General features: G+C 44.8%; 1 protein-coding gene across 7 annotated transcripts in view; it reads right to left on the reverse strand.

Annotated features, from left to right (window-relative positions):
* LOC106565868 (rap1 GTPase-activating protein 1) overlaps nucleotides 1–27,594 on the reverse strand; it is a 164,895-nt gene that overhangs the window by 27,069 nt on the left and 110,232 nt on the right. The window contains exon 1 of one of the 7 annotated variants that reach the window (XM_045691750.1): nucleotides 10,937–11,391. The exons of the other annotated variants lie outside the window; for them this stretch is intronic. Coding sequence (XP_045547706.1) covers nucleotides 10,937–11,023 — 87 coding nt within the window. The 5' untranslated portion in view covers nucleotides 11,024–11,391. Of the gene's footprint in view, nucleotides 1–10,936; nucleotides 11,392–27,594 lie in introns of those variants that run through there. 7 annotated transcript variants of the gene reach the window in all.

The following is a 27,594-nucleotide window of genomic DNA, read 5'->3' on the forward strand; positions in this document are numbered from 1 at the left end:
CTCCAAGTTAACTTCAAAACAATAATAATATTCAAGAGCATTATGTTTTAAATGTTCCTCTAAACCAATCTTGGCATTACAGGTACATAGGAAAAGAGAGACATAGGAAGATTTCAGATTAAGGACAATACATTGCTTCAACATATCAACTAAACATAGCATGAAGAAAAAGCAAAGGGAGAGAGAATTCAAATGTCAGTGGAAGAAAAAAGATAGGGTAGTAACTGAAGCAAAGGAGTGAGTGTCTGAGAGACAGAGGACAGCAGAGAAGGCGTCACCAACAGCCAGGACCAGACCACACACATCATTGAGTCAATCAGAGGGAGTAAACCTACTGAAACAGAACAGTTAACACCATCGTCATTAGGCATGGGCATCCGAGGCTTCATCCCTGGATGTTTTTGGTCCAGCCTGAAACCTTTATTTTACATTTCAGTCTGATATGACTTTCCATAACCACACATCACTATGCGGTATTAAAAAAAAATAAAAATACAGACATTTTTATGACAAAAAAAATCAAGGCTAGGCAGTAGCAGGCACTGCAAGAAGTCACTGGAGTGAGGCGGTGACTGCTGTGATTGGTAGAGATTTCACAACAACATTATATTTAACCCAGTTTAAAAATAGCAACGTTGAGGTAGTAGAATTTACCAAATGAATTGAATTATAGAGGTCTAATGATCTATTCCATTCAACAGGTAAACCTGCTTGGCTCATGTGAAAAGCACGTTCCACTTTGTTTTCCTCCGGTATTGAACGCAGTTTATCCCATCTTAAATTTGAACAATTATTTACGTAAAAAAATACCTAAAGTTGTATTAGGAAAGTTGTTTGAAATGTTTGGACAAAGAATAAAGGTAACTTGAGATATTTTGTAGTCATGTTGCGCGAGTTGGAACCGGTATTTTTCTGGATCAAACGCGCCAAATAAATTGACATTTTGGATATATAACGACGGAATTAATCAAACAAAAGGACCATTTGTGATGTTTATGGGACATATTGGAGTGCCAACAGAAGAAGCTCGTCAAAGGTAAGGCATGAATTATATCGTTATTTCTGAGTTTTGTGTCGCGCCTGGCGGGATGAAATATGATTGTCTGTGTTGTTTGATGGGGTGCTGTTCTCACATAATAGCATTGTTTCCTTCCGCCGTAAAGCCTTTTTGAAATCTGACACTGTGGCTAGATTAACAAGAAGTTCAGCTTTATTTGGTGTATTGCACTTGTGAATGTATGAAAGTTAAATATTTGTAATACTTTCTTTGAATTTGGCGCTCTGCCATTTCACCCAATGTTGTCAAATCAATCCCATTAACGGGATTTGAGCCATAAGAAGTTTAACAGGAAATTTGTGGAGTGGTTGAAAAAGGAGTTTTAATGACTCCAACCTAAGTGTATGTAAACTTCCGACTTCAACTGTATATCATGTGTATATGACAAATAAACGAACTGGGACTTAGAAGGGAAGGGGGAGGGCAGCCAGAAAGAGAGGGGAAAAGATGGCCAGCTTTGTGGTTATTTGTGATTGTAGGTGAACAATTATTAAGTTATGTGTCCACAAATGTTATGTCATCGAAATATCTCACATTAGCTGGTAGAACTGACAAAGGTATAATAATATTCATATAGCCTAGGGGCTATGTAGCTTCTTATATGTTTGTGGACACATTTTTCTTTACAGTTTAGTTGCCCTGATCGTGTCAGTATATGTCACGACTTCCACCGAAGTCGTTTCCTCTCCTTGTTCGGGCGGTGTTCGGCGGTCGGCGTCACCGGTCTTCTAGCCATCGTCGATCCACTTTTCATTTTCCATTTGTTTTGTCTTGTTTTCCTACACACCTGGTTTCCATTTCCCTCATTAAGTGTTGTGTATTTAACCCTCTGTTCCCCCCATGTCCTTGTGTGGAATTGTTTGTTTGTAAGTGCTTGTGCACTATGTTACTGGTGCGCGTCGGGTTTTGTACCCATGTAGGTTTTTTTTTATTGCCGTTGGTTTTGAAATTAAACTGCTCTGGCTATTACCTATTTCTGCTCTCCTGCGTCTGACTTCACTGCCACCATTTCCCCAACCCTTACAGAATTCCACACCACCCATATGGAGTCAGCAGGAGCAGGTGCCCCTGGTATAGGGGTCGAGGAGCGCATCCTGGAGCAAGAGGCGATGATCCACCATCTCGGCGCCCCCATGGACCGCGTTGTCCAAACCATGGACCGCTGGGAGAGACAGGGAGTTCTTCCAGTGCCTCCCCCAGCACAACAGGGGCCTCCACTACTCACTCCCCCTGCACCCGGTTCCAGTGGGATTCGCCTCACCCTACCCGGGGAGTATGATGTGCCCGCTGCCAGTGTTTCCTGCTGCAGTTGGAGTTATACCTGGCAACGGTCCACCCGGCTCCTTCGGGTGGACCGTTGATTTGGGGGGGGGTGTTAGGGGGCACAAGGGGTGGCCGGTCGAGCCGAGGAGAGTGCCAGAACCCGAATGGCAAACTCTGGAGGAGCGTGTCATCAGACCACGGCGACAGAAACCCCAAGATTTTTTTTGGGGGGGGGCACATGGAGCTGGTGGCTGAGCCGCGGGAAGAGCCAGAGACTGTCAGGGAGGCAATGGAGAAGTTGGGAGAGAGAGAGCTGAGAGAGATGTTGTGCAGGTGTGTTCTGCTCAACATTCGACCAGAAAATCCGGTTAACAGTCTGGTGAAACCTGTGTCGGCTCCACGCATCTGGCCTCCAGTGCGCCTCCCCAGTCCGATACGTCCTGTGCCTGCTCCTCGCACTCACCCTGAAGAGCGTGTCACCAGTCCGGTGCAACCTGTGCCGGCCCCACGCATCAGGCCTCCAGTGCGCCTCCCCAGTCAAGTACGTCCTGTACCTGCTCCTCGCACTCGCCCTGAAGTGCGTGTCTCCAGTCCAGTACGTCCTGTGCCTGCTCCTCGCACTCGCCCTGAAATGCGTGTCACCAGTCCGGTGCCACCTGTGCTGGCTCCACGCATCAGGCAGCCAGTGAGCCTCCCCAGTCCGGTACATCCTGTGCCTGCTCCTCGCACTTGCCCTGAAGTGCATGTCCCCAGTCCGGTACGTCCTGTGCCTGCTCCTCGCACTCGCCCTGAAGTGCGTGTCCCCAGTCCGGTACGTCCTGTGACTATTCCCCGCACTCGCCCTGAAGTGCGTGTCACCAGTCCGGTGCCACCTGTACCGGCTCCACGCACTAGGCCTCCAGTGCGCATTCACAGTCCAGAGCTTCCGGCGACGGTTCACAGTCCAGAGCTTCCGGCGACGTTTCACAGTCCGGAACCTCCTGAGACGGTCCACAATCCGGAACCTCCAGCGACGGTCCACGATCCGGAACCTCCAGCGACGGTCAACGGTCTGGAACCTCCTGCGACGGTCAACGGTCCGGAACCTCCTGCGACGGTCAACGGTCCGGAACTTCCTGCGACGGTCAACGGTCCGGAACCTCCAGCGACGGTCAACGGTCCGGAACCTCCAGCGACGGTCAACGGTCCAGAACCTCCAGCGACGGTCAACGGTCATGAACCTCCAGCGACGGTCAACGGTCCGGAACCTCCAGTGACGGTCAACGGTCCGGAGCTTCCAGGCAAGGCGTCCAGTCCAGCTCCAAGGCCGGAGCCTTCTTCTGCACCAGTCCAGGCAAGGCGTCCAGTCCTGCTCCATGGCCGGAGCCTTCTTCTGCGCCGGTGCCCAGTCCAGGCACGGCGTCCAACCCAGCTCCATGGCCGGAGTCCTCCTTTGAGCCGGTGCCCAGTCCAGGCATGGCGTCCAACCCAGCTCCATGGCCGGAGTCCTCCTTTGTGCCGATGCCCAGTCCAGGCACGACGTTCAGCCCGGCGCGATGGCCGGATCCGGGGTCTGGGCAGGGGCTACGACCTGCACCGGAGCCGCCACCGACACTAATCACCCCCCCCCCCCATTTGGTTTCAGGTTTTGCGGCCGGAGTCTGCACCTTTGGCGGGGTACTGTCACGTGTGACTAGGGGGGTGATCTAGTATGTTTATTTCTATGTTGGTGCTAATATGGTTCCCAATTAGAGGCAGCTGTTTATCGTTGCCTCTGATTGGGGATCATATTTAGGTAGTTATTTCCCCACCTGTGTTTTGTAGGATATTGATTGTTAGTGTGTTTGGGCACTATGTCCTCACGGTCTTTGTAAGTTTTGTTATTTTGTTTTGTTAGTTTCACTTAAATAAATATGTGGAACTATACTCACGCTGCGCCTTGGTCCACTCATTTCCAAGAACGTGACAGACGGTGTCTATCTAGCCCCGGAGATAGGCTATCCTTAGGCTGAGTCAAATTCAGGTTGCACATCAAACCACACCACGAAACAAACTCACATTTGAATTCAGTCATGGCCGCTAGCATTTCTTAATTAACCAAATCTAAAAAGAGGCCAAATCAGGAAGTGTAGTCGCCCTTTATACTAACTAAAGACATGTTGCACCTTTACCTTGCTACCTTTCAGATGAGCCATTGAGGAGGACAGATAAGAACCGCAGGCCAGTGGAGCATTTAGAACAGTAGCAGCCAGGGGCAAATGGTCGGAAAGAAGATCATTTAAGTGACCCAGACACAGGCCCAAAACAAGTTAAGCTACCCCAGTATCCCCTTGACTGTTTTGAATTGCAAAACTAAGGAGACACACCAGACAAGACACAGAGACAGCAACAGAAGTGTAGGATATGATGGAGAGAGACACCAGACAAGACACAGAGACAGCAACAGAAGAATAGGTGTTGGAGAGAGACACCGGAAGAACAGAACAGGCCATAACAGAAGAGGATAGACAAAGGAGACAGTAACAAACAAGAACCTGAGACAGCAACAGACAAGACACAGACACCAACAAACAAGAAGCAGAGAAGGTGACAGAAGAGGGCAAATGGAGAGAGAACAGTGGTGGGGTGAGCACACATTAGAATGTATCACTTGAAGTTGCTCTATAGATTTTATTTAGTTTGATTTATTTACAGGAATAATAACAGGTGAAATACAGACAGTGAAAAGTAAAACATGGTTTACAAAGAACTTGCAGGTGAGGTGAAAAAGCCTGTGAAATTACTATTAAAACAATTATTTACTTTCACACTTTTTACAACTGGGACAGGACAAGAGAGGAGGGTAGACAAGAGAACACAACATAGAATACTAAGAGACAGCAACATAAGAGGACAACAAGAGAGACAGCAACAGACGATACAGGAAAGGCTATGGAGAGGAGGGGTGAGCACACAGTAGACTGTACCACTTAAAGCTGCTCTATGGATTCTAATTACTAAACAGTGTGTGTGTGTTTAAACATTTGACCAACTGGGGGACATTTTCTTAGTCCCCACAAGGTCAAATGCTATTTCTAGGGGGTTTATGGTTAGAATTAGTGTTAGGGTTAGAATTAGATTTAGGGTTAGGAGCTAGGGTTAGTTTTATAGTTAGGAGCTAGGGTTAGGTTTAGGGTTAAGGTTAGGTTTTTGGGTTAGGGTTAAGGTATGGGTTAGGGTTTAGGGAAAATAGGATTTTGAATGGGACTGAATTTTGTGTCCCTACAAGGTTAGTGTGTGTGTGTGTGTGTGTGTGTGTGTGTGTGTGTGTGTGTGTGTGTGTGTGTGTGTGTGTGTGTGTGTGTGTGTGTGTGTGTGTGTGTGTGTGTGTGGACATGTTTAACCAGAAGTACCCACAAGAATAGTAAACGGAAAACAAATTGAAACTACAAAGAAGACAAAGCAGAGATCTCAGACAACTTACAGTACCTGCATCCTCTCGATCATTGCAAATAGGTCTGATGTCTGAGGGAGAGAAATAGACATATCGAAGAAGGAGAGCGGTTTACTGGTTGGTGAAATATGCTGGCTCTACAGTCTTCTTCACATGAGATTTTTATTGTGTTCATCCCAACACATTTGTGGATGTGGAGCTGGGAGTGTAGTTTATCCAAGCCCTCTTTACATTACAACCAGCCTCTGACTGCATACTCCTTGGCATCAATGTGTTGTGCTTCTTTCCCAGGCCAGTCACACCCCCGAGCACACCATCACCCTCACTGAGGCTCCATTTACTATTCACTGAATCGCTCCTAACGAAAACAATCGCCTGGAAACAATGATATTCTCCTCTGAAGGAGCCGGCAGGGTGAAGGCGGGAGGGAATATTAAGGTGCAAACAGCCACTAACCACCTTAACACAGTCTCAGGCAGGCAGCTAACTCTGTACACTCAGGATGTATTGATGCGTGACTGTAACACACTTAGCCCATTAGATCAACACGGAATGGGGAGAGGAGATATTAGTCAGAAAATTAAAACAAATTAGATGCATGGGTTTACAAACTGGTTCTAATAGTACCCTCCATCTGTCAGCTCTGTTAATTTCGAATCAATAGTCGTCAACTGTACAAGTCCTGCAGGATGCCCTTCCAGACTGCCTCTGCCTACCCAAGGACGTCAGAGGACAAAAATCAGTTAACCACCTAACCGAGGAACTCAATTTAACCTTGCGCAATACCCTAGATGCAGTTGCACCCCTAAAAACTAAAAACATCTGTCATAAGAAACTAGCTCCCTGGTATACAGAAAATACACGAGCTCTGAAGCAAGCTTCCAGAAAATTGGAACGGAAATGGCGCCACACCAAACTGGAAGTCTTCCGACTAGCTTGGAAAGACAGTACTGTGCAGTATCGAAGAGCCCTTACTGCTGCTCGATCATCCTATTTTTCCAACTTAATTGAGGAAAATAAGAACAATCCGAAATTTCTTTTTGATACTGTCGCAAAGCTAACTAAAAAGCAGCCTTCGCAAATGGAGGATGGCTTTCACTTCAGCAGTAATAAATTTATGAACTTCTTTGAGGAAAAGATCATGATCATTAGAAAGCAAATTACAGACTCCTCTTTAAATCTGGGTATTCCTCCAAAGATCCATTGTGCTGAGTCTGCACAACACTGCCAGGACCTAGGATCAAGGGAGATACTAAAGTGTTTTAGTACTATATCTCTTGACGCAATGATGAAAATAATCATGGCCTCCAAACCCTCAAGCTGCATACTGGACCCTATTCCAACTAAACTACTGAAAGAGCTGCTTCCTGTGCTTGGCCGTCCTATGTTGAACATAATAAACGGCTCTCTATCCACCGGATGTGTACCAAGCTCACTAAAAGTGGCAGTAATAAAGCCTCTCTTGAAAAAGCCGAATCTTGATCCAGAAATTATAAAAAACTATCGGCCTATATCGAATCTTCCATTCCTCTCAAAAAAATTTGAAAAAGCTGTTGCACAGCAACTCACTGCCTTCCTGAAGACAAACAATGTATACGAAACGCTTCAGTCTGGTTTTAGACCCCATCATAGCACTGAGACTGCACTTGTGAAGGTGGTAAATGACCTTTTAATGACGTCAGACCGAGGCTCTGCATCTGTCCTCGTGCTCCTAGATCTTAGTGCCGCTTTTGATACCATCGATCACCACATTCTTTTGGAGAGATTGGAAACCCAAATTGGTCTACATGGACAAGTTCTGGCCTGGTTTAGATCTTATCTGTCGGAAAGATATCAGTTTGTCTCTGTGAATGGTTTGTCCTCTGACAAATCAATTGTAAATTTCGGTGTTCCTCAAGGTTCTGTTTTAGGACCACTATTGTTTTCACTATATATTTTACCTCTTGGGGATGTCATTCGAAAACATAATGTTAAATTTCACTGTTATGCGGACGACACACAGCTGTACATTTCAATGAAACATGGTGAAGCCCCAAAATTGCCCTCGCTAGAAGCCTGTGTTTCAGACATAAAGAAGTGGATGGCTGCAAACTTTCTACTTTTAAACTCGGACAAAACAGAGATGCTTGTTCTAGGTCCCAAGAAACAAAGAGATCTTCTGTTGAATCTGACAATTAATCTGGATGGTTGTACAGTCGTCTCAAATAAAACTGTGAAGGACCTCGGCGTTACTCTGGACCCTGATCTCTCTTTTGAAGAACATTTCAAGACTGTTTCAAGGACAGCTTTTTTCCATCTACGTAACATTGCAAAAATCAGACATTTTCTGTCCAAAAATGACGCAGAAAAATTAATCCATGCTTTTGTTACTTCTAGGCTGGACTACTGCAATGCTCTACTTTCCGGCTACCCGGATAAAGCACTAAATAAACTTCAGTTAGTGCTAAATACGGCTGCTAGAATCCTGACTAGAACCAAAAAATTTGATCATATTACTCCAGTGCTAGCCTCCCTACACTGGCTTCCTGTTAAGGCAAGGGCTGATTTCAAGGTTTTACTGCTAACCTACAAAGCATTACATGGGCTTGCTCCTACCTATCTTTCCGATTTGGTCCTGCCGTACATACCTACACGTACGCTACGGTCACAAGACGCAGGCCTCCTAATTGTCCCTAGAATTTCTAAGCAAACGGCTGGAGGTAGGGCTTTCTCCTATAGAGCTCCATTTTTATGGAATGGTCTGCCTACCAATGTGAGAGACGCAGACTCAGTCTCAACCTTTAAGTCTTTACTGAAGACTTATCTCTTCAGTAGGTCCTATGATTAAGTATAGTCTGGCCCAGGAGTGTGAAGGTGAACGGAAAGGCTGGAGCAACGAACCGCCCTTGCTGTCTCTGCCTTGCCGGTTCCCCTCTTTCCACTGGGATTCTCTGCCTCTAACCCTTTTACAGGGGCTGAGTCACTGGCCTACTGGTGTTCTTCCATGCCGTCCATGGGAGGGGTGCGTCACTTGAGTGGGTTGAGTCACTGACGTGGTCTTCCTGTCTGGGTTGGTGCCCCCCCTTGGGTTGTGCCATGGCGGAGATCGTTGTGGGCTATACTCGGCCTTGTCTTAGGACGGTAAGTTGGTGGTTGGAGACATCCCTCTAGTGGTGTGGGGGCTGTGCTTTGGCAAAGTGGGTGGGGTTATATCCTGCCTGTTTGGCCCTGTCCGGGGTATCATCGGATGGGGCCACAGTGTCTTCTGATCCCTCCTGTCTCAGCCTCCAGTATTTATGCTGCAGTAGTTTATGTGTCGGGGGGCTAGGGTCAGTCTGTTACATCTGGAGTATTTCTCTTGTCTTATCCGGTGTCCTGTGTGTATTTAAATATGCTCTCTCTAATTCTCTCTTTCTCTCTTTCTGTCTTTCTCTCGGAGGACCTGAGCCCTAGGACCATGCCTCAGGACTACCTGGTATGATGACTCCTTGCTGTCCCCAGTCCACCTGGCCGTGCTGCTGCTCCAGTTTCAACTGTTCTGCCTGCGGCTATGGAACCCTGACCTGTTCACCGGACGTGCTTGTTGCACCCTCGACAACTACTATGATTATTATTATTTGACCATGCTGGTCATTTATGAACATTTTAACATTTTAACATTTTGACCATGTTCTGTTATAATATCCACCCTGCACAGCCAGAAGAGGACTGGCCACCCCTCATAGCCTGGTTCCTCTCTAGGTTTCTTCCTAGGTTTTTGGCCTTTCTAGGGAGTTTTTCCTAGGGAGTTTTTCCTAGCCACCGTGCTTCTTTCACATGCTTTGCTTGCTGTTTGGGGTTTTAGGCTGGGTTTCTGTACAGCACTTTGAGAATATCAGCTGATGTACGAAGGGCTATATAAAAATAAATTTGATTTGATTTGATTTGAAGTGAGTCAAAGATACATAACTTCCAGACTCCTTTAACCAAAAATCAACACAAGTGCTGAAGCCTCATTACAAACTCCATTCACTATCAGCTCCCATTAACGGCATAATCCATTCTATCCCAGATAAGGTAGTGGCAGGTAGCCTAGCGGTTAAGAGTATTGGGCCAGTAACTGAAAGGTCGCTGGTTCGAATCCCTGAACTGACTAGGTGAAAAATGTGTTATTGTGCTGTTGAGCAAGGCAATTAACCCTAATATCTCTGGATAAGAGCATCTGCTAAATGACTCAAATGTAAAAAATATGAGAACTCATGAAGAGAAAGGATACCCACTGTCAAGCAGTTGAACTACTGAGGCCTGAGAATCTACTCTATTCTAGATAAGGGACACTCGTATAAAGTAAGAGAAGGAATACCCACAGCCAGGCAGCTGTTCTCCACAAAGCCTGTTATCCTGATGCTGGGCAGTTCCATCCTGACCACAATGCATGGACTAGGGAAGTTACCAATTAAAGACTCTGTGCTATTGGGTGAGATAGCCAATGACAGCCCAGTGAAGCACTCTCTGTACCATGTAACACAAGTGGACTGGGGTGTCAAGCTAATGTTTTCACATGACAACATGAATTTACTATGGGTACACCAAAATGTACTGTTTGGGCACATTCACACATACTGACTAACACTGGCTTGTTTTAATAACCCATGGTTCATTGTGTGAACAAACAGTGTCATATGATACGCTGGCCGATCCTGCTGCTGCCTTGAAAGCAAACGAGTGCAAACTAACACGGTCAGTGAGGATCAGAACCAAAAACAGAAATATTACTGTTTTCCATACACAAATATTCACCTCACCAACCCCTTTACCAAAAATGTGAGTGCAGTAGTAACCTACACATGTGGGGTGACTGATCTCTCTGCCAGAGACAAACAGACCATTGAGAGGTACTTCCATGGTAACGAGTAACAGTGATGAGACTGGAAACAGCAGTAAAGACCGACCATGATCTAATGATCTCCTTTCCTAGCCTCTCCACTGTCTCTGCAGCTACTGGAAACAGAGTCCTACCAAAACCAATCTCTGTCCACATGAGATATTATACATTAATATTTGTGATAAGACTAACAGTAAGAGACACAGCTGTGCCTTCAAGTAACGAACAGCTGTTCTGACTACAACAGAGTAATGGTGAACAGATGTGGATTTACAACACTACGCTGTAAGATACCTAAGATCACAGTTATCTGCACTACATTATCTCTTACTCATATGCAACAGTAAGAATGAATACTTACATCACTGTGTCGTCTCCTCTGGCCCCATGTAATAGCCGAAGGACTGAGGAACACATGGCCACTCTTAGTCATCCTGAAGTCACTCATAACTCCAAAACTCTGACACCAAAAACAGAGTATGGGTATATTTGTTTCTGTGTGTATATAGACCAGACGAGTGTCAGAGGTCTAACTACTACTGTCACTTTACACTCTGTATTCTACTGCCCCTAAAAACAAGACAGGAACTGCTGCGTCTCAGGTCTCTTAACACGTTGCATGCCCATTAGAATGCATGGGTTTGTATAGGTCTGTATGTACTATATCTGTGTGAGCATGTGCCTGACTGTAAAGATCCTCTGCCCTCCCTTCCTCTTCTCACACACTCTGTTTTCAAGGAAGAGCGTTTCTCCACCTCCTCTCTCGCTTTGTGGACTTCTCTTTTTTACTCTTTCATATGGTAAGCATATTGTTTTCTCTCTCTCTCTCTCTCTCTCTCTCTCTCTCTCTCTCTCTCTCTCTCTCTCTCTCTCTCTCTCTCTCTCTCTCTCTCTCTCTCTCTCGTCTGTGCTCAAAGCTTTTACACTGCAGAAGTAAAGTAAGTCCACCTTTTAGTCTGAATAACGTGTATAAACTGCTCTGTAAAGACCTTGATGTTAAAGTAAGACCCTCCTTGTTCCTTTATTGACACAGCACATTTCTTCAGGGGCCTTTATTGACCCTGTGAAAGTTTTCATGTGCCGGGTCTGAGAGGAGTCAGCAGGCTGCAGGAGCCCAGAGATGGTCTGCTGACACAGCCAGGTCCAGGGTCTGAGATCAGGGTCTCATCATCTCATCTTTTCAACTTTCAGAACAGAAAGAAGGGTAGTCTTTCTGTAGTATGTTGGATTACATGTTTGAATAAGAGGAAGAGAAAGAGTGAAAGAGGGAGGAAAGGGGAAGAGTAGTTGTATTATTATGTAAAGTGTACACTGTGGAACTCCTCCTCTCGGAGGTACTCTCCCACTATCACATGTCCAACCAATACTGCCCTACTTCATACCACAGGGAAACACATTTCAGGAACCTCTCAATGAAAACAGATTGGACTCATTTTATAATGGTCTGCATTTATACAATGAGAAACACTATCAGTTCTTCCACCAAAATGTATTTCAGCAGAGAGAAATCAATGGGCAAAACACTCGAGCAGGAAGAGATCTGAGGTTATATGATGAGGAGGCTACACAGTGCCTTCGGAAATTATTCAGACCCATTTACTTTTTCCACAGTTACAGCCTTATTTAAAAATGGATAAAATAAAATCCTCAGCAATCTACACACAATACCCCATAATGACAAAGCAAAAACAGTTTTTAGAAATGTACAGAAGTATTCAGACCTTGCAATGAGACTCAAAATTGAGCTCAGGTGCGTCCTGTTTCCATTGATCATCCTTGAGATGTTTCTACAACTTGATTGGAGTCCACCTGTGGTAAATTCAATTGATTGGACATGATTTGGAAAGGCATATACCTGTCTATATAAAGTTCCCACAGTTGACAGTGCATGTATACCCAAGATGGCGTAGCAGTCGCATGTCTTTGTCCTCGTCTTGTTGTGTCCCATGTATATATCTTTTTGTATATTTTTTCTTCGCATATCTTTTTATATTTTTCTAAACCTCAATTTCAAAATACTCTCCTGCAACCCGCCTCACCCAATGTGGGGCGGGCTGAATCGGTCCATCGGCCAATTTCTTGGGCCACTATACCTATTTTTCCAATTGGCCTGGACCCCTTTACTACATGAAACCCTATTAATCCATCACGACTGGACTACCGACGTAATCTGCCCGAGGGTTTTTTTTCTTCTCAAGATTCCCCTCTGTCGCGACGTCCCCTGAATGCCCATCTGCTAGCCTGCTAGCCGCGGCCCGCTAGCTGTCTAGAGCATATTGGACTGTTAGCTGAAGAGATCCATCGGCCAATTTCTTGGGCCACTATACCTATTTTGCCAATTGGACTAGACCCCTTTACTACACGGAACCCTATTAATCCATCACGGCTTGACTACCGACGTAACAGCACGAGGAGGTTCCGCATGAGGAGGCTATAACAGACTTCTTCCATCACGACGTCCCTCTAAGGCCCTTCTGCTAGCTTGCTAGCCCTGGCCTGCAAGCTGTCTGAATTGACGTGTCTCCAGCCAGCCTAACTACTCACTGGACTCCTATGATCACTCGGCTACGCATGCCTCTCCCTAATGTCAATATGCCTTGTCCATTGCTGTTCAGGTTAGTGATTATTGTCTTATTTCACTGTAGAGCATCTAGCCCTGCTCAATATGCCTGAGCTAACCCTTTAGTTCCACCTCCACACATGCGGTGACATCACCTGGTTTAAATGATGTTTCTAGAGAGAATATCTCTTTCATCATCACTCAATGCCTAGGTTTACCTCCACTGTATTCACATCCTACCATACCTTTGTCTGTACATTATGCCTTGAATCTATTCTATCGCGCCCAGAAACCTGCTCCTCCTGTTCCGAACGTACTAGACGACCAGTTCTTATAGCCTTTAGCCATACCCTTATCCTACTCCTCCTCTGTTCCTCTGGTGATGTAGAGGTTAATCCAGGCCCTGTAGTGCCTAGCTCCACTCCCATTCCACAGGCGCTCTCATTTGTTGACTTCTGTAACCGTAAAAGTCTTGGTTTCATGCATGTTAACATTAGAAGCCTCCTCCCTAAGTTTGTTTTATTCACTGCTTTAGCACACTCTGCCAACCAGGATGTTCTAGCCGTGTCTGAATCCTGGCTTAGGAAGACCACCAAAAACCCTGAAATTCCCATCCCTAACTACAACATCTTCTGACAAGATAGAACTGCCAAAGCGGGCGGAGTTGAAATCTACTGCAGGGATAGCCTGCAGAGTTCTGTCTTACTATCCAGGTCTGTACCCAAATAATTCAAGCTTCTACTTTTAAAAATCCACCTTTCCAGAAACAAGTCTCTCACTGTTGCCGCTTGCTATAGACCACCTTCTGCCCCCAGCTGTGGTCTGGACACCATATATGAATTGATTGCCCCCCATCTATCTTCAGAGCTTGTGCTGCTAGGTGACCTAAACTGGGACATGCTTAACACCCCAGCCATCCTACAATCTAAGCTTGATGCCCTCAATCTCACACAAATTATCAATAAACCTACCAGGTACAACCCCAAATCCGTAAACACGGGCACCCTCATAGATATCATCATAACCAACTTGTCCTGCAAATACAACTCTGCTGTCTTCAACCAAGTTCTCAGCGATCACTGCCTCATTGCCTTCGTCCATAATGGGTCTGTGGTCAAACGACCACCCCTCATCACTGTCAAACGCTCCCTAAAACACTTCAGCGAGCACGCCTTTCTAATTGACCTGGCCCGGGTATTCTGGAAGGATATTGAACTCATCCGTCAGTAGAGGATGCCTGGTTATTCTTTAAAAGTGCCTTCCTCACCATCTTAAATAAGCATGCCCCATTCCAAAAATGGAGAACCAGGAACAGATATAGCCCTTGGTTCTCTCCAGATCTGACTGCCCTTGACCAGCACAAAAACATCCTGTGGCGTTCTGCATTAGCATTGAATAGCCCCCTTGATATGCAACTTTTCAGGAAGTTAGGAACCAATATACACAGGCAGTTAGGAAAGCTAAGGCTAGCTTTTTCAAGCAGAGATTTGCATCCTGTAGCACAAACTCAAAAAAGTTCTGGGACACTGTAAAGTCCATGGAGAATAAGAGCACCTCCTCCCAGCTGCCCACTGCACTGATGCTAGGAAACACTGTCACCACCAATAAATCCACTATAATTGAGAATTTCAATATGCATTTTCTACGGCTGGCCATGCTTTCCACCTGGCTACCCCTACCCCGGTCAACAGTCCTGCACCCCCCACAGCAACTCGCCCAAGCCTCCCCATTTCTCCTTCACCCAAATCCAGATAGCTGATGTTCTGAAAGAGCTGCAAAATCTAGACCCCTACAAATCAGCCGGGCTAGACAATCTGGACCCTCTCTTTATAAAATGATCTGCCGGAATTGTTGCAACCCTTATTACTAACCTGTTCAACCTCTCTTTCGTATCGTCTGAGATTCCCAAAGATTGGAAAGCAGCCGCGGTCATCCCCCTCTTCAAAGGGGGAGACACTCTAGACCTATATCTATCCTATCCTGCCTTTCTAAGGTCTTCGAAAGCCAAGTTAACAAACAGATTACCGACCATTTTGAATCCCACCGTACCTTCTCCGCTATGCAATCTGGTTTCAGAGCTGGTCATGGGTGCACCTCAGCCCCGCTCAAGGTCTTAAACGATATCATAACCGCCATTGATAAGAGACAATACTGTGCAGCAATATTCATTGACCTGGCCAAGGCTTTCGACTCTGTCAATCACCACATTCTTATCGGCAGACTCAACAGCCTTGGTTTCTCAAATGATTGACTCGCCTGGTTCACCAACTACTTCTCTGATAGAGTTCAGTGTGTAAAATCTGAGGGCCTGTTGTCCGGACCTCTGGCAGTCTCTATGGGGGTGCCACAGGGTTCAATTCTCGGGCTGACTCTCTTCTCTGTATACATCAATGATGTCGTTCTTGCTGCTATTGTTGATTCTCTGATCCACCTCTACGCAGACGACACCATTCTGTATACTTCTGGCCCTTCTTTGGACACTGTGTTAACTAACCTCCAGACGAGCTTCAATGCCATACAAATCTCATTACGTGGCCTCCAACTGCTCTTAAATGCAAGAAAAACTAAATGCATGCTCTTCAACCGATCACTGCCCACACCTGCCCGCCCGTCCAGCACCACAACTCTGGATGGTTCTGACTTAGAATATGTGGACAACTACAAATACCTAGGTGTTTGGTTAGACTGTAAACTCTCCTTCGAGACTCACATTAAGCATCTCCAATCCAAAATTAAATCTAGAATTGGCTTCCTATTTCGCAACAAAGCATCCTTTACTCATGCTGCCAAACATACCCTCGTAAAACTGACCATCCTACCGATCCTCGACTTCGGCGATGTCATTTACAAAATAGCCTCTAACACTCTACTCAAGAAATTGGATGCAGTCTATCACAGTGCCATCCGTTTTGTCACCAAAGCCCCATAAGCTACCCACCACTGCGACCTATATGCCTGTATCGCCAAACCCACTGGCTCCAGGTCATCTACAAGTCTTTGCTAGGTAAAGCCCCGCCTTCTCTCAGCTCACTGGTCACCATAGCAGCACCCACCCGTAGCATGCGCTCCAGCAGGTATATTTCACTGGTCACCCCTAAAGCCAATTCCTCCTTTGGCCACCTTTCCTTCCAGTTCTCTGCTGCCAATGACTGGAACGAACTGCAAAAATCAATGAAGCTGGAGACTCTTATCTCCCTCACTAACTTTAAGCACCAGCTGTCAGAGCAGCTCACATATCACTGCACCTGTACATAGCCCATCTGTAAATAGCCCATCCAACTACCTCATCCCCATGCTGTATTTATTTATTTATCTTGCTCCTTTACACCCCAATATCTCTACTTGCACATTCATCTTCTGCACGTCTATCACTCCAGTGTTTAATTGCTATATTGTAATTAATTCGCCACCATGGCCTATTTACTGCCTTATCTCCTCATTTGCACACAATGTATATAGCCTTTTTTCTACTATATTATTGACTGTATGTTTGTTTATTCCATGTGTGTTGTCGCATGTGTCGAACTGCTTTGATTTATCTTGGCCAGGTCGCAGTTGTAAATGAGAACTTGTTTTCAACTAGCCTACCTGGTTAAATAAAGGTGAAATAAAAAAAAAAAAATGTCAGAACAAAAACCAAGCCATGAAGTTGAAGGAATTGTCCGTAGACCTCCGCAACAGGATTGTTGTAACGGCTGTCGTAGAGAGGGGACTAAAGCGCAGCGTGTTGATTGTTCATGATTAATATTTATTTGAACTCAAAACACTAAAGGAAAAATAACAAAGAGAAAACGAAATCGCACAGTTCTGTCAGGTACATAAACTGAACAGAAGACAACTACCCACAAACACAGGTGGAAAGAAAACCTACTTAAGTATGATCTCCAATTAGAGACAACGAGGACCAGCTGCCTCTAATTTGAGATCATCCCAAACAAACCCAACATAGAAATAGAAAAACTAGAACCTAAACATAGAAATTCAAAACATAGAAAAACACAAAACACCCCCTGTCACGCCCTGGCCTACTCTTCCATAGAAAATAACATCTTACTATGGTCAGGACGTGACAATTGGGTCAAGGGACAGATCTGGGGAAGGGTACCCCAAAATCTCTGCAGCATTGAAGTTCCCCAAAAACACAGTGGCCGCCATCATTCTTAAGTGGAAGATGTTTGGAACCACCAAGGCTCTTCCTAGAGCTGGCAGCCCGGCCAAACAGAGCAAAAACCCAATGATCACTCCGACAGAGTTCTCTGTGGAGATGGGCAAACGTTACAAAAGGACAACCATCTCTGCAGCACTCCACCAATCAGGCCTTTATGGTAGAGTGGCTAGACGGAAGCGACTCCTCAGTAAAAGGCACATGACAGCCCACTTGGAGTTTGCCAAAAGGCACCTAAAGACTCTCAAACCATGAGAAAAAGATTCTCTGGTCTGATGATAACAAAATTGAATGCTTTGGCCTGAATGCCAAGCATCACGTCTGGAGGAAACCTGGCACCATCCCTAAGGTGAAGCATGATGGTGGCAGCATCATGCTGTGGGGATGTTTTACAGCGGGGGGACTGGGAGATTAGTCAGGATCGAGGCAAAGATGAACAGAGCAAAGTACAGAGAGATCCTTGATGAAAACCTGCTCCAGACCTCTCAGGACCTCAGACTGGGGCGAAAGTTCACCTTCTGACAGGACAACAACCCTAAGCACACAGCCAAGACAATGCAGGAGTGGCTTTGGCACAAGTCTCTGAATGTCCTTGAGTGCCCTAGCCAGATTCCGGACTTGAACCCGATCGAACATCTCTGGAGAGACATAAAAATAGCTGTGCAACAAAGCTTCCCATCCAGCCTGACAGCTTGAGAGGATATGCAGAGATAATGGGAGAAACTCCCCAAATACAGGTGTGCCAATCTTGTAGCGTCATACCCAAGAAGACTCGATGCTGTAATCGCTGCCAAATGAGGTCTGAATACTTATGGCACTGTATTTATGCCACTTTAAACTTATAATACAGATTGATGTCCTTTGTTAAATACAATCGAGGCTTTACTGTAAAGGACCTTCTGTTGTGTGAAGAGCTTTGAGTGAAGTGTACATTTACAAAAATGGCAGCAGACTAAGTTGGATTTGTAGAACACACATAACCAAACCTTCGTTCAGCATCAATATCCTAAAGAAGGTCAATCCTGTTGATATTGCAAAGATGTGTACAAACGTTTGAGGTGTTGTGAAACAACAAAGGCTACAGGGTGACATACAGCAAACATTTTATATTGAAACACACTGAGAGACAACAAATCTGTATTACCATTTAAAGTAGCCCACACACAAAAGCAATGATATGGGTAGACTGAGTCATGCTAGCTATGTGGTCAATGCCATGCTTCCCATTGACATCCATGCATAACGTGAAAATTTGAATTAAGCGGAAGTTACGATTCTCCACTGGATGTGTTGGGAAGTGAAATACCCTGCATAGCTAATGTTAAAATGAAGTATAAACTGCTCAAATCTCAGCACGCTGTCTGTCTACTGCACAGTGTAGCTTAAAATGAAAACCATGTATTCACAGAGAGAAGGGATTTGGGAAAAATGATAAGAGAGAAGTAATAACCAGACAGCATAGTGAACAGATCACAGCTCTCTTTCTCAAGCCCCATCATCATATTGAGACTCCAAGTATACGTTACGTTAATTTCCTTTTACGAGTCCTTTCATTTAAACACTCCAGGTTAGTGCTCTAGAATAGATGCAATAATGAGCCTCTCTCTCACTGAATCACTTTTGCTGCCTCCCTGGCCTGGGGGCCTAAACGCTATGCATTTTTATATGTATTTTTTCTGACTTAATTACCAGATCTGGTCTGTGTGAGTGCCATGACGCTCCCCAGACCCTAAATAAAACAGCTTGGTGGAGGTCAGTGACAAGGCACCTCACGGCCCAGGGCCTAGATTAATTGGGTTAAGGTTAGAAAAAGGGTTATGGGAAGGGTTAAATAAAAATGCTACAGTTGTCCCCGACGTGACTCGAACACACAACCTTTGGATTGCTAGACGGTCGCAGTATACGCCTAAACATCCTCCGTGACCAACCTCCCTACTTTTGTTTCTGTCTAAAGTAACTAGAATATTAGTAGATATCATATGTCTTGGAGGTGCTTAGAAATATGTATAGTACCAGGCTGGAGGGAGAGACAGTTGCTGAGGCTTATCTGATATCAATGAGTTACTGTCGTGCTCTATAAATTACATGACATGTTATTTTATGAAATCGATTAATTGATTACATGATTGAATTAAACCATGCAACAATTATACCATTTATAACATGGGGCACCACGGAAGCATTAATTTATATAGAGAGGTTATCTCCCGAATCCACTCTCTTAACCTGTTAGGGCTAGGGGGCAGCATTTGCACGTCTGGATAAAAAAAATGTACCCGATTTAATCTGGTTACTAATCCTACCTAGTAACTAGAATATGCATATACTTATTATATATGGATAGAAAACACTCTAAAGTTTCTAAAACTGTTTGAATGGTGTCTGTGAGTATAACAGAACTCATTTGGCAGGCCAAAACCTGAGAAGATTCCATGCAGGAAGTGGCCTGTCTGACAATTTGTTACCCTTCTTGATTAAATCTATCCATTACAGAGGATCTCTGCTGTTACGTGACACTTCCTACGGCTCCCATGGGCTCTCAGAAGGCGGAAAAAAGCTGAATCGTGGCTTTGCAGGCTCTGGTTGAAAAAAAGTAGCGCGTTTGGGTAGTGGCTGGTTACAGTACTGTGAGACTCAGGCGCGTGCCCGCGTCGACCTCATGCTATGTTTTCTTTCGTCTGTTTACCTAAACGCAGATTCCCGGTCGGAATATTATCGCTTTTTTACGAGAAAAATTGCATAAAAATTGATTTTAAACAGCGGTTGACATGCTTCGAAGTACGGTAATGGAATATTTAGAAATCTTTTGTCACGAATTGCGCCATGCTCGTGACCCTCATTTACACTTCGGATAGTGTCTTGAACGCACGAACAAAACGCCGCTATTTGGATATAACGATCTTACTTTGCTACCTGACGGTTTTTTACTTTTTCATTACCGTATATTTTTACTTTCTCCCTCACTCAACTTTTTTCATTCAACTTTTTCATCCCGGACGTTTTATCTGGACATGGTTCGTCAGGACTTCAAACAGCCGAAGCTAAGTAACATTAACATGATGCCTTCTAATTGCAGTCGTTGTACTTATAATATACAGGAGAACGATCGCCTTACGGCAAGGATAGCTGTGCTGCAAGCCCAGCTTCAGACGCGATCGTTAGGCAAGGGTAATTTCAGTGTAGGAAAGGATGAAACAGCGTCTGTGCCACCAGTAAGTACAGATAGTAACGTTAGTATAAACCCCCTCGCACGGTCCCCGCAGCCGGACATCTTTCTCATGGCTTCTGGAGGGAAACGCTGTAGGAATGCTCAACCGGTGTCGCTTATTCAGCCGACAGAAACTTTCAACTGGTTCTCCCCATTAAGCGAGTCGGAGTCGGAGACCGGGACTTCTCTGGTCTCTACTCCTCCCGTTGTGGGGTCTGAGACGCCGACGGCTCCCACCATTAGCTCTGACAAATTGAAAACCCTAGTCATTGGCGACTCCATTACCCGCAGTATTAGACTTAAAACTAATCATCCAGCGATCATACACTGTTTACCAGGGGGCAGGGCTACTGACGTTAAGGCTAATCTAAAGACGGTGCTGGCTAAAGCTAAAACTGGCGAGTGTAGAGAGTATAGAGATATTGTTATCCACGTCAGCACCAACGATGTTAGGATGAAACAGTCAGAGGTCACCAAGCGCAACATAGCTTCAGCGTGTAAATCAGCTAGAAAGATGTGTCGGCATCGATTAATTGTCTCTGGCCCCCTCCCAGTTAGGGGGAGTGATGAGCTCTACAGCAGAGTCTCACAACTCAATCGCTGGTTGAAAACTGTTTTCTGCCCCTCCCAAAAGATAGAATTTGTAGATAATTGGCCCTCTTTCTGGGACTCACCCACAAACAGGACCAAGCCTGGCCTGTTGAGGAGTGACGGACTCCATCCTAGCTGGAGGGTTGCTCTCATCTTATCTACGAACATAGACAGGGCTCTAACTCCTCTAGCTCCACAATGAAATAGGGTGCAGGCCAGGCAGCAGGCTGTTAGCCAGCCTGCCAGCTTAGTGGAGTCTGCCACTAGCACAGTCAGCGTAGTCAGCTCAGCTTTCCCAATTGAGACCGTGTCTGTGCCTCGATCTAGGTTGGGCAAAATTAAAAATGGCGGTGTTCGCTTTAGCAATCTCACTAGTATAAAGACCTCCTCCATTCCTGCCATTATTGAAAGAGATTGTGATACCTCACATCTCAAAATTGGGTTACTTAATGTTAGATCCCTCACTTCCAAGGCAGTTATAGTTAATGAACTAATCACTGATAATAATCTTGACGTGATTGGCCTGACTGAAACATGGCTTAAGCCTGATGAATTTACTGTGTTAAATGAGGCCTCACCCCTTGGTTACACTAGTGACCATACCCCCCGTGCATCCGGCAAAGGCGGAGGTGTTGCTAACATTTACGATAGCAAATTTCAATTTACAAAAAAAAAACCAATGACGTTTTCGTCTTTTGAGCTTCTAGTCATGAAATCTATGCAGCCTACTCACTCACTTTTTATAGCTACTGTTTACAGGCCTCCTGGGCCATATGCAGTGTTCCTCACTGAGTTCCCTGAATTCCTATCGGATCTTGTAGTCATAGCAGATAATATTCTAATTTTTGGTGACTTTAACATTCACATGGAAAAGTCCACAGACCCACTCCAAAAGGCTTTCGGAGCCATCATCGACTCAGTGGGTTTTGTCCAACATGTCTCTGGACCTACTCACTGCCACAGTCATACTCTGGACCTAGTTTTGTCCCATGGAATAAATGTTGTGGATCTAAATGTTTTTCCTCATAATCCTGGAGTATCGGACCACCATTTTATTACGTTTGCAATTGCAACAAATAATCTGCTCAGACCCCAACCAAGGAGCATTAAAAGTCGTGCTATAAATTCTCAGACAACCCAAAGATTCCTTGATGCCCTTCCAGACTGCCTCTGCCTACCCAAGGACGTCAGAGGACAAAAATCAGTTAACCACCTAACCGAGGAACTCAATTTAACCTTGCGCAATACCCTAGATGCAGTTGCACCCCTAAAAACTAAAAACATCTGTCATAAGAAACTAGCTCCCTGGTATACAGAAAATACACGAGCTCTGAAGCAAGCTTCCAGAAAATTGGAACGGAAATGGCGCCACACCAAACTGGAAGTCTTCCGACTAGCTTGGAAAGACAGTACCGTGCAGTATCGAAGAGCCCTTACTGCTGCTCGATCATCCTATTTTTCCAACTTAATTGAGGAAAATAAGAACAATCCGAAATTTATTTTTGATACTGTCGCAAAGCTAACTAAAAAGCAGCCTTCGCAAATGGAGGATGGCTTTCACTTCAGCAGTAATAAATGTATGAACTTCTTTGAGGAAAAGATCATGATCATTAGAAAGCAAATTACAGACTCCTCTTTAAATCTGGGTATTCCTCCAAAGCTCCATTGTCCTGAGTCTACACAACTCTGCCAGGACCTAGGATCAAGGGAGATACTAAAGTGTTTTAGTACTATATCTCTTGACACAATGATGAAAATAATCATGGCCTCCAAACCCTCAAGCTGCATACTGGACCCTATTCCAACTAAACTACTGAAAGAGCTGCTTCCTGTGCTTGGCCCTCCTATGTTGAACATAATAAACGTCTCTCTATCCACCGGATGTGTACCAAGCTCACTAAAAGTGGCAGTAATAAAGCCTCTCTTGAAAAAGCCGAATCTTGATCCAGAAATTACAAAAAACTTTCGGCCTATATCGAATCTTCCATTCCTCTCAAAAAATTTTGAAAAAGCTGTTGCACAGCAACTCACTGCCTTCCTGAAGACAAACAATGTATACGAAACGCTTCAGTCTGGTTTTAGACCCCATCATAGCACTGAGACTGCACTTGTGAAGGTGGTAAATGACCTTTTAATGACGTCAGACCGAGGCTCTGCATCTGTCCTCGTGCTCCTAGATCTTAGTGCCGCTTTTGATACCATCGATCACCACATTCTTTTGGAGAGATTGGAAACCCAAATTGGTCTACATGGACAAGTTCTGGCCTGGTTTAGATCTTATCTGTCGGAAAGATATCAGTTTGTCTCTGTGAATGGTTTGTCCTCTGACAAATCAATTGTAAATTCCGGTCTTCCTCAAGGTTCCGTTTTAGGACCACTATTGTTTTCACTATATATTTTACCTCTTGGGGATGTCATTCGAAAACATAATGTTAAATTTCACTGCTATGCGGACGACACACAGCTGTACATTTCAATGAAACATGGTGAAGCCCCAAAATTGCCCTCGCTAGAAGCCTGTGTTTCAGACATAAAGAAGTGGATGGCTGCAAACTTTCTACTTTTAAACTCGGTCAAAACAGAGATGCTTGTTCTAGGTCCCAAGAAACAAAATTACGCAGAAAAATTAATCCATGCTTTTGTTACTTCTAGGCTGGACTACTGCAATGCTCTACTTTCCGGCTACCCGGATAAAGCACTAAATAAACTTCAGTTAGTGCTAAATACGGCTGCTAGAATCCTGACTAGAACCAAAAAATGTGATCATATTACTCCAGTGCTAGCCTCCCTACACTGGCTTCCTGTTAAGGCAAGGGCTGATTTCAAGGTTTTACTGCTAACCTACAAAGCATTACATGGGCTTGCTCCTACCTATCTTTCCGATTTGGTCCTGCCGTACATACCTACACGTACGCTACGGTCACAAGACGCAGGCCTCCTAATTGTCCCTAGAATTTCTAAGCAAACGGCTGGAGGTAGGGCTTTCTTCTATAGAGCTCCATTTTTATGGAATGGTCTGCCTACCAATGTGAGAGACGCAGACTCAGTCTCAACCTTTAAGTCTTTACTGAAGACTTATCTCTTCAGTAGGTCCTATGATTAAGTATAGTCTGGCCCAGGAGTGTGAAGGTGAACGGAAAGGCTGGAGCAACGAACCGCCCTTGCTGTCTCTGCCTTGCCGGTTCCCCTCTTTCCACTGGGATTCTCTGCCTCTAACCCTTTTACAGGGGCTGAGTCACTGGCTTACTGGTGTTCTTCCATGCCGTCCATGGGAGGGGTGCGTCACTTGAGTGGGTTGAGTCACTGACGTGGTCTTCCTGTCTGGGTTGGCGCCCCCCCTTGGGTTGTGCCATGGCGGAGATCGTTGTGGGCTATACTCGGCCTTGTCTTAGGACGGTAAGTTGGTGGTTGGAGACATCCCTCTAGTGGTGTGGGGGCTGTGCTTTGGCAAAGTGGGTGGGGTTATATCCTGCCTGTTTGGCCCTGTCCGGGGGTATCATCGGACAGTGTCTTCTGATCCCTCCTGTCTCAGCCTCCAGTATTTATGCTGCAGTAGTTTATGTGTCGGGGGGCTAGGGTCAGTCTGTTACATCTGGAGTATTTCTCTTGTCTTATCCGGTGTCCTGTGTGAATTTAAATATGCTCTCTCTAATTCTCTCTTTCTCTCTTTCTGTCTTTCTCTCGGAGGACCTGAGCCCTAGGACCATGCCTCAGGACTACCTGGTATGATGACTCCTTGCTGTCCACCTGGCCGTGCTGCTGCTCCAGTTTCAACTGTTCTGCCTGCGGCTATGGAACCCTGACCTGTTCACCGGACGTGCTTGTTGCACCCTCGACAACTACTATGATTATTATTATTTGACCATGCTGGTCATTTATGAACATTTTAACATTTTAACATCTTGACCATGTTCTGTTATAATATCCACCCTGCACAGCCAGAAGGGGACTGGCCACCCCTCATAGCCTGGTTCCTCTCTAGGTTTCTTCCTAGGTTTTTGGCCTTTCTAGGGAGTTTTTCCTAGGGAGTTTTTCCTAGCCACCGTGCTTCTTTCACATGCTTTGCTTGCTGTTTGGGGTTTTAGGCTGGGTTTCTGTACAGCACTTTGAGATATCAGCTGATGTACGAAGGGCTATATAAAAATAAATTTGATTTGATTATTTTGGACCAAACCAACATTTGTTATTGAAGTAGCAGTCCTGGGAGTGCATTCTGACGAAGACAACAAAGGTAATCAAACTTTTGTAATAGTAAATCGGAGTTTGGTCAGGGCTAAACTTGGTCGGTGTCTAAATGGCTAGCCGTGACGGCTGGGCTATCTACTGAGAATATTGCAAAATGTGCTTTCACCGAAAAGCTATTTTAAAATCGGACATATCGAGTGCATAGAGGAGTTCTGTATCTATAATTCTTAAAATAATTGTTATGTTTTTTGTGAACGTTTATCGTGAGTAACTTAGTAAATTCACCGGATGTTTGCGGGGGTATGCTAGTTCTGAACGTCACATGCTAATGTAAAAAAGCTGGTTTTTGATATAAATATGAACTTGATTGAACAAAACATGCATGCATTGTATAATATAATGTCCTAGGGTTGTCATCTGATGAAGATCATCAAAGGTTAGTGCTGCATTTAGCTGTGGTTTTGTTTTTTGTGACATTATATGCTAGCTTGAAAAATGGGTGTCTGATTATTTCTGGCTGGGTACTCTGCTGACATAATCTAATGTTTTGCTTTCGCTGTAAAGCCTTTTTGAAATCGGACAGTGTGGTTAGATTAACGAGAGTCTTGTCTTTAAAATGCTGTACAATAGTCTTAATTTCGTTTGGTTGTAGTTGAAATTAGCCCTTTTAAACGTATGGACATCAGTCCTCAGGTCATCGGTAACAAAGTTTGACTTCCGTCAACGGGCTTTTGTACTGGGGGGAGAAGGGCATGTTTCATAGTTCTCAACCAATGTCTGTTCACTTGGGCGTGGCCACTGAGTGGGCTTACGTTTTACTATGAAACAATTCTCTTATTTAGGAGGCTAAAATTACATTTAATCTTTTCACAAATAGTTTCACATTTAAACATTTAAATTGCACAACAATTCCATGTGAATCTGATAACTAGAATGTGTAGACTTTCCAAGATACAATTTATGTCATCCTATCATCAGATATAATGTCCCAGCCAACAACTCATCTGACATCATATTCTTTAAGTACCAACAGACACTTTCAACTGGTTGAGAAAGGGAAATATTGTTTATTCCCCAACCTTTTCATGGTACCATAATTTGTCTGTGGTAACACAGGGCTTTCTAAGAGTCCATTTTGTAGAGTGGAGAGAAAAGGGGGAGATGTATTTATGGGGGGTCATAAACCTCACCCAACAACGCAACATTATGACAGCACTTACACTGACCCTATTGACCACAAATCAATGACTAAGATCACTATAAGGCTGTTGCATAAAAGGACTTGACACTTTCAGCTATTCCAGACTATTTCAGACTATTTCAAACCCATAGTATAATGGAAGGGACCTGACAAACTGGGCTGAGGAAGATGGATCTGATTCCCTGGTCTATTCCATCACCACTATAACCCATAGCCCCCATCCCAGCTTTCATCTCGCCCCACCACACTCCAATACCAGATACCTGAATTTCCCATCCTCTACCTGTGGTGAGACCTGCCAATGTTTTGGCCATGCCAACCTACCGTCCACTCCTCTCCAATCATGACCTCTGAGAAAATCCATCATTCAGCGTGGCCATCAGGGGCAGGCTCCTGCATGACCTTCCTCTGGCCAGCAGCGGTAGAGCACAACGTTTACACTACAGAAGCTGCTCTGGTCTGCTCTGCTCTCCACACATCCTTCCATCAGAGGGATTGACTGATGCAGTGGGCAGCAGTGTCTCCAGGACCACCACCAACACCAGAGAAAAATCTGCAGGCTGAGGTACTAAGGCACTGAGCCACAGCACACAGCAGTGAAAATATGCCTAGATACTACAGCAATACAGTCTGGACCAAAGGCATTTACCTGATACAGCTACATTGATGAAGAACTCTGTGATTTATAGTCTGCTGAATTTGTTCATATATTACAAGATAATGCATTATGCATAACTATCATTGACAGCTTCTTGACAAGGACATTCACCTATAAATGTGTGCATTACTGCAGATTTAATCATTGAATATTCCTCATGTCCAAACTAATCACATCACCTGGGTTCGTAGATCAGCATAAATGAATTCCCATGAGCCAAAACCACAGAGAGTGATTCAGTCATCTGAGTGACAGCAGGCTTACAGAGGTTGAGGACGGACCACCAGAGTCTAGACCACTGAATCTCTTTACCTCACTCTTAACACTCCAATTCCCCCCAGTTCCATAATGTAAGGGGTAGATGTGGGTTTTTGAGACACAGATATTCTTTAGGAGACCTTATGTACCTGTGATGAGCTGGGACCCAAGAATCAAAACAATTTGCTAAAAT

Source organism: Salmo salar, chromosome ssa12 (assembly GCF_905237065.1).
Source record: "Salmo salar chromosome ssa12, Ssal_v3.1, whole genome shotgun sequence".
Lineage (NCBI taxonomy): Eukaryota > Metazoa > Chordata > Actinopteri > Salmoniformes > Salmonidae > Salmo > Salmo salar.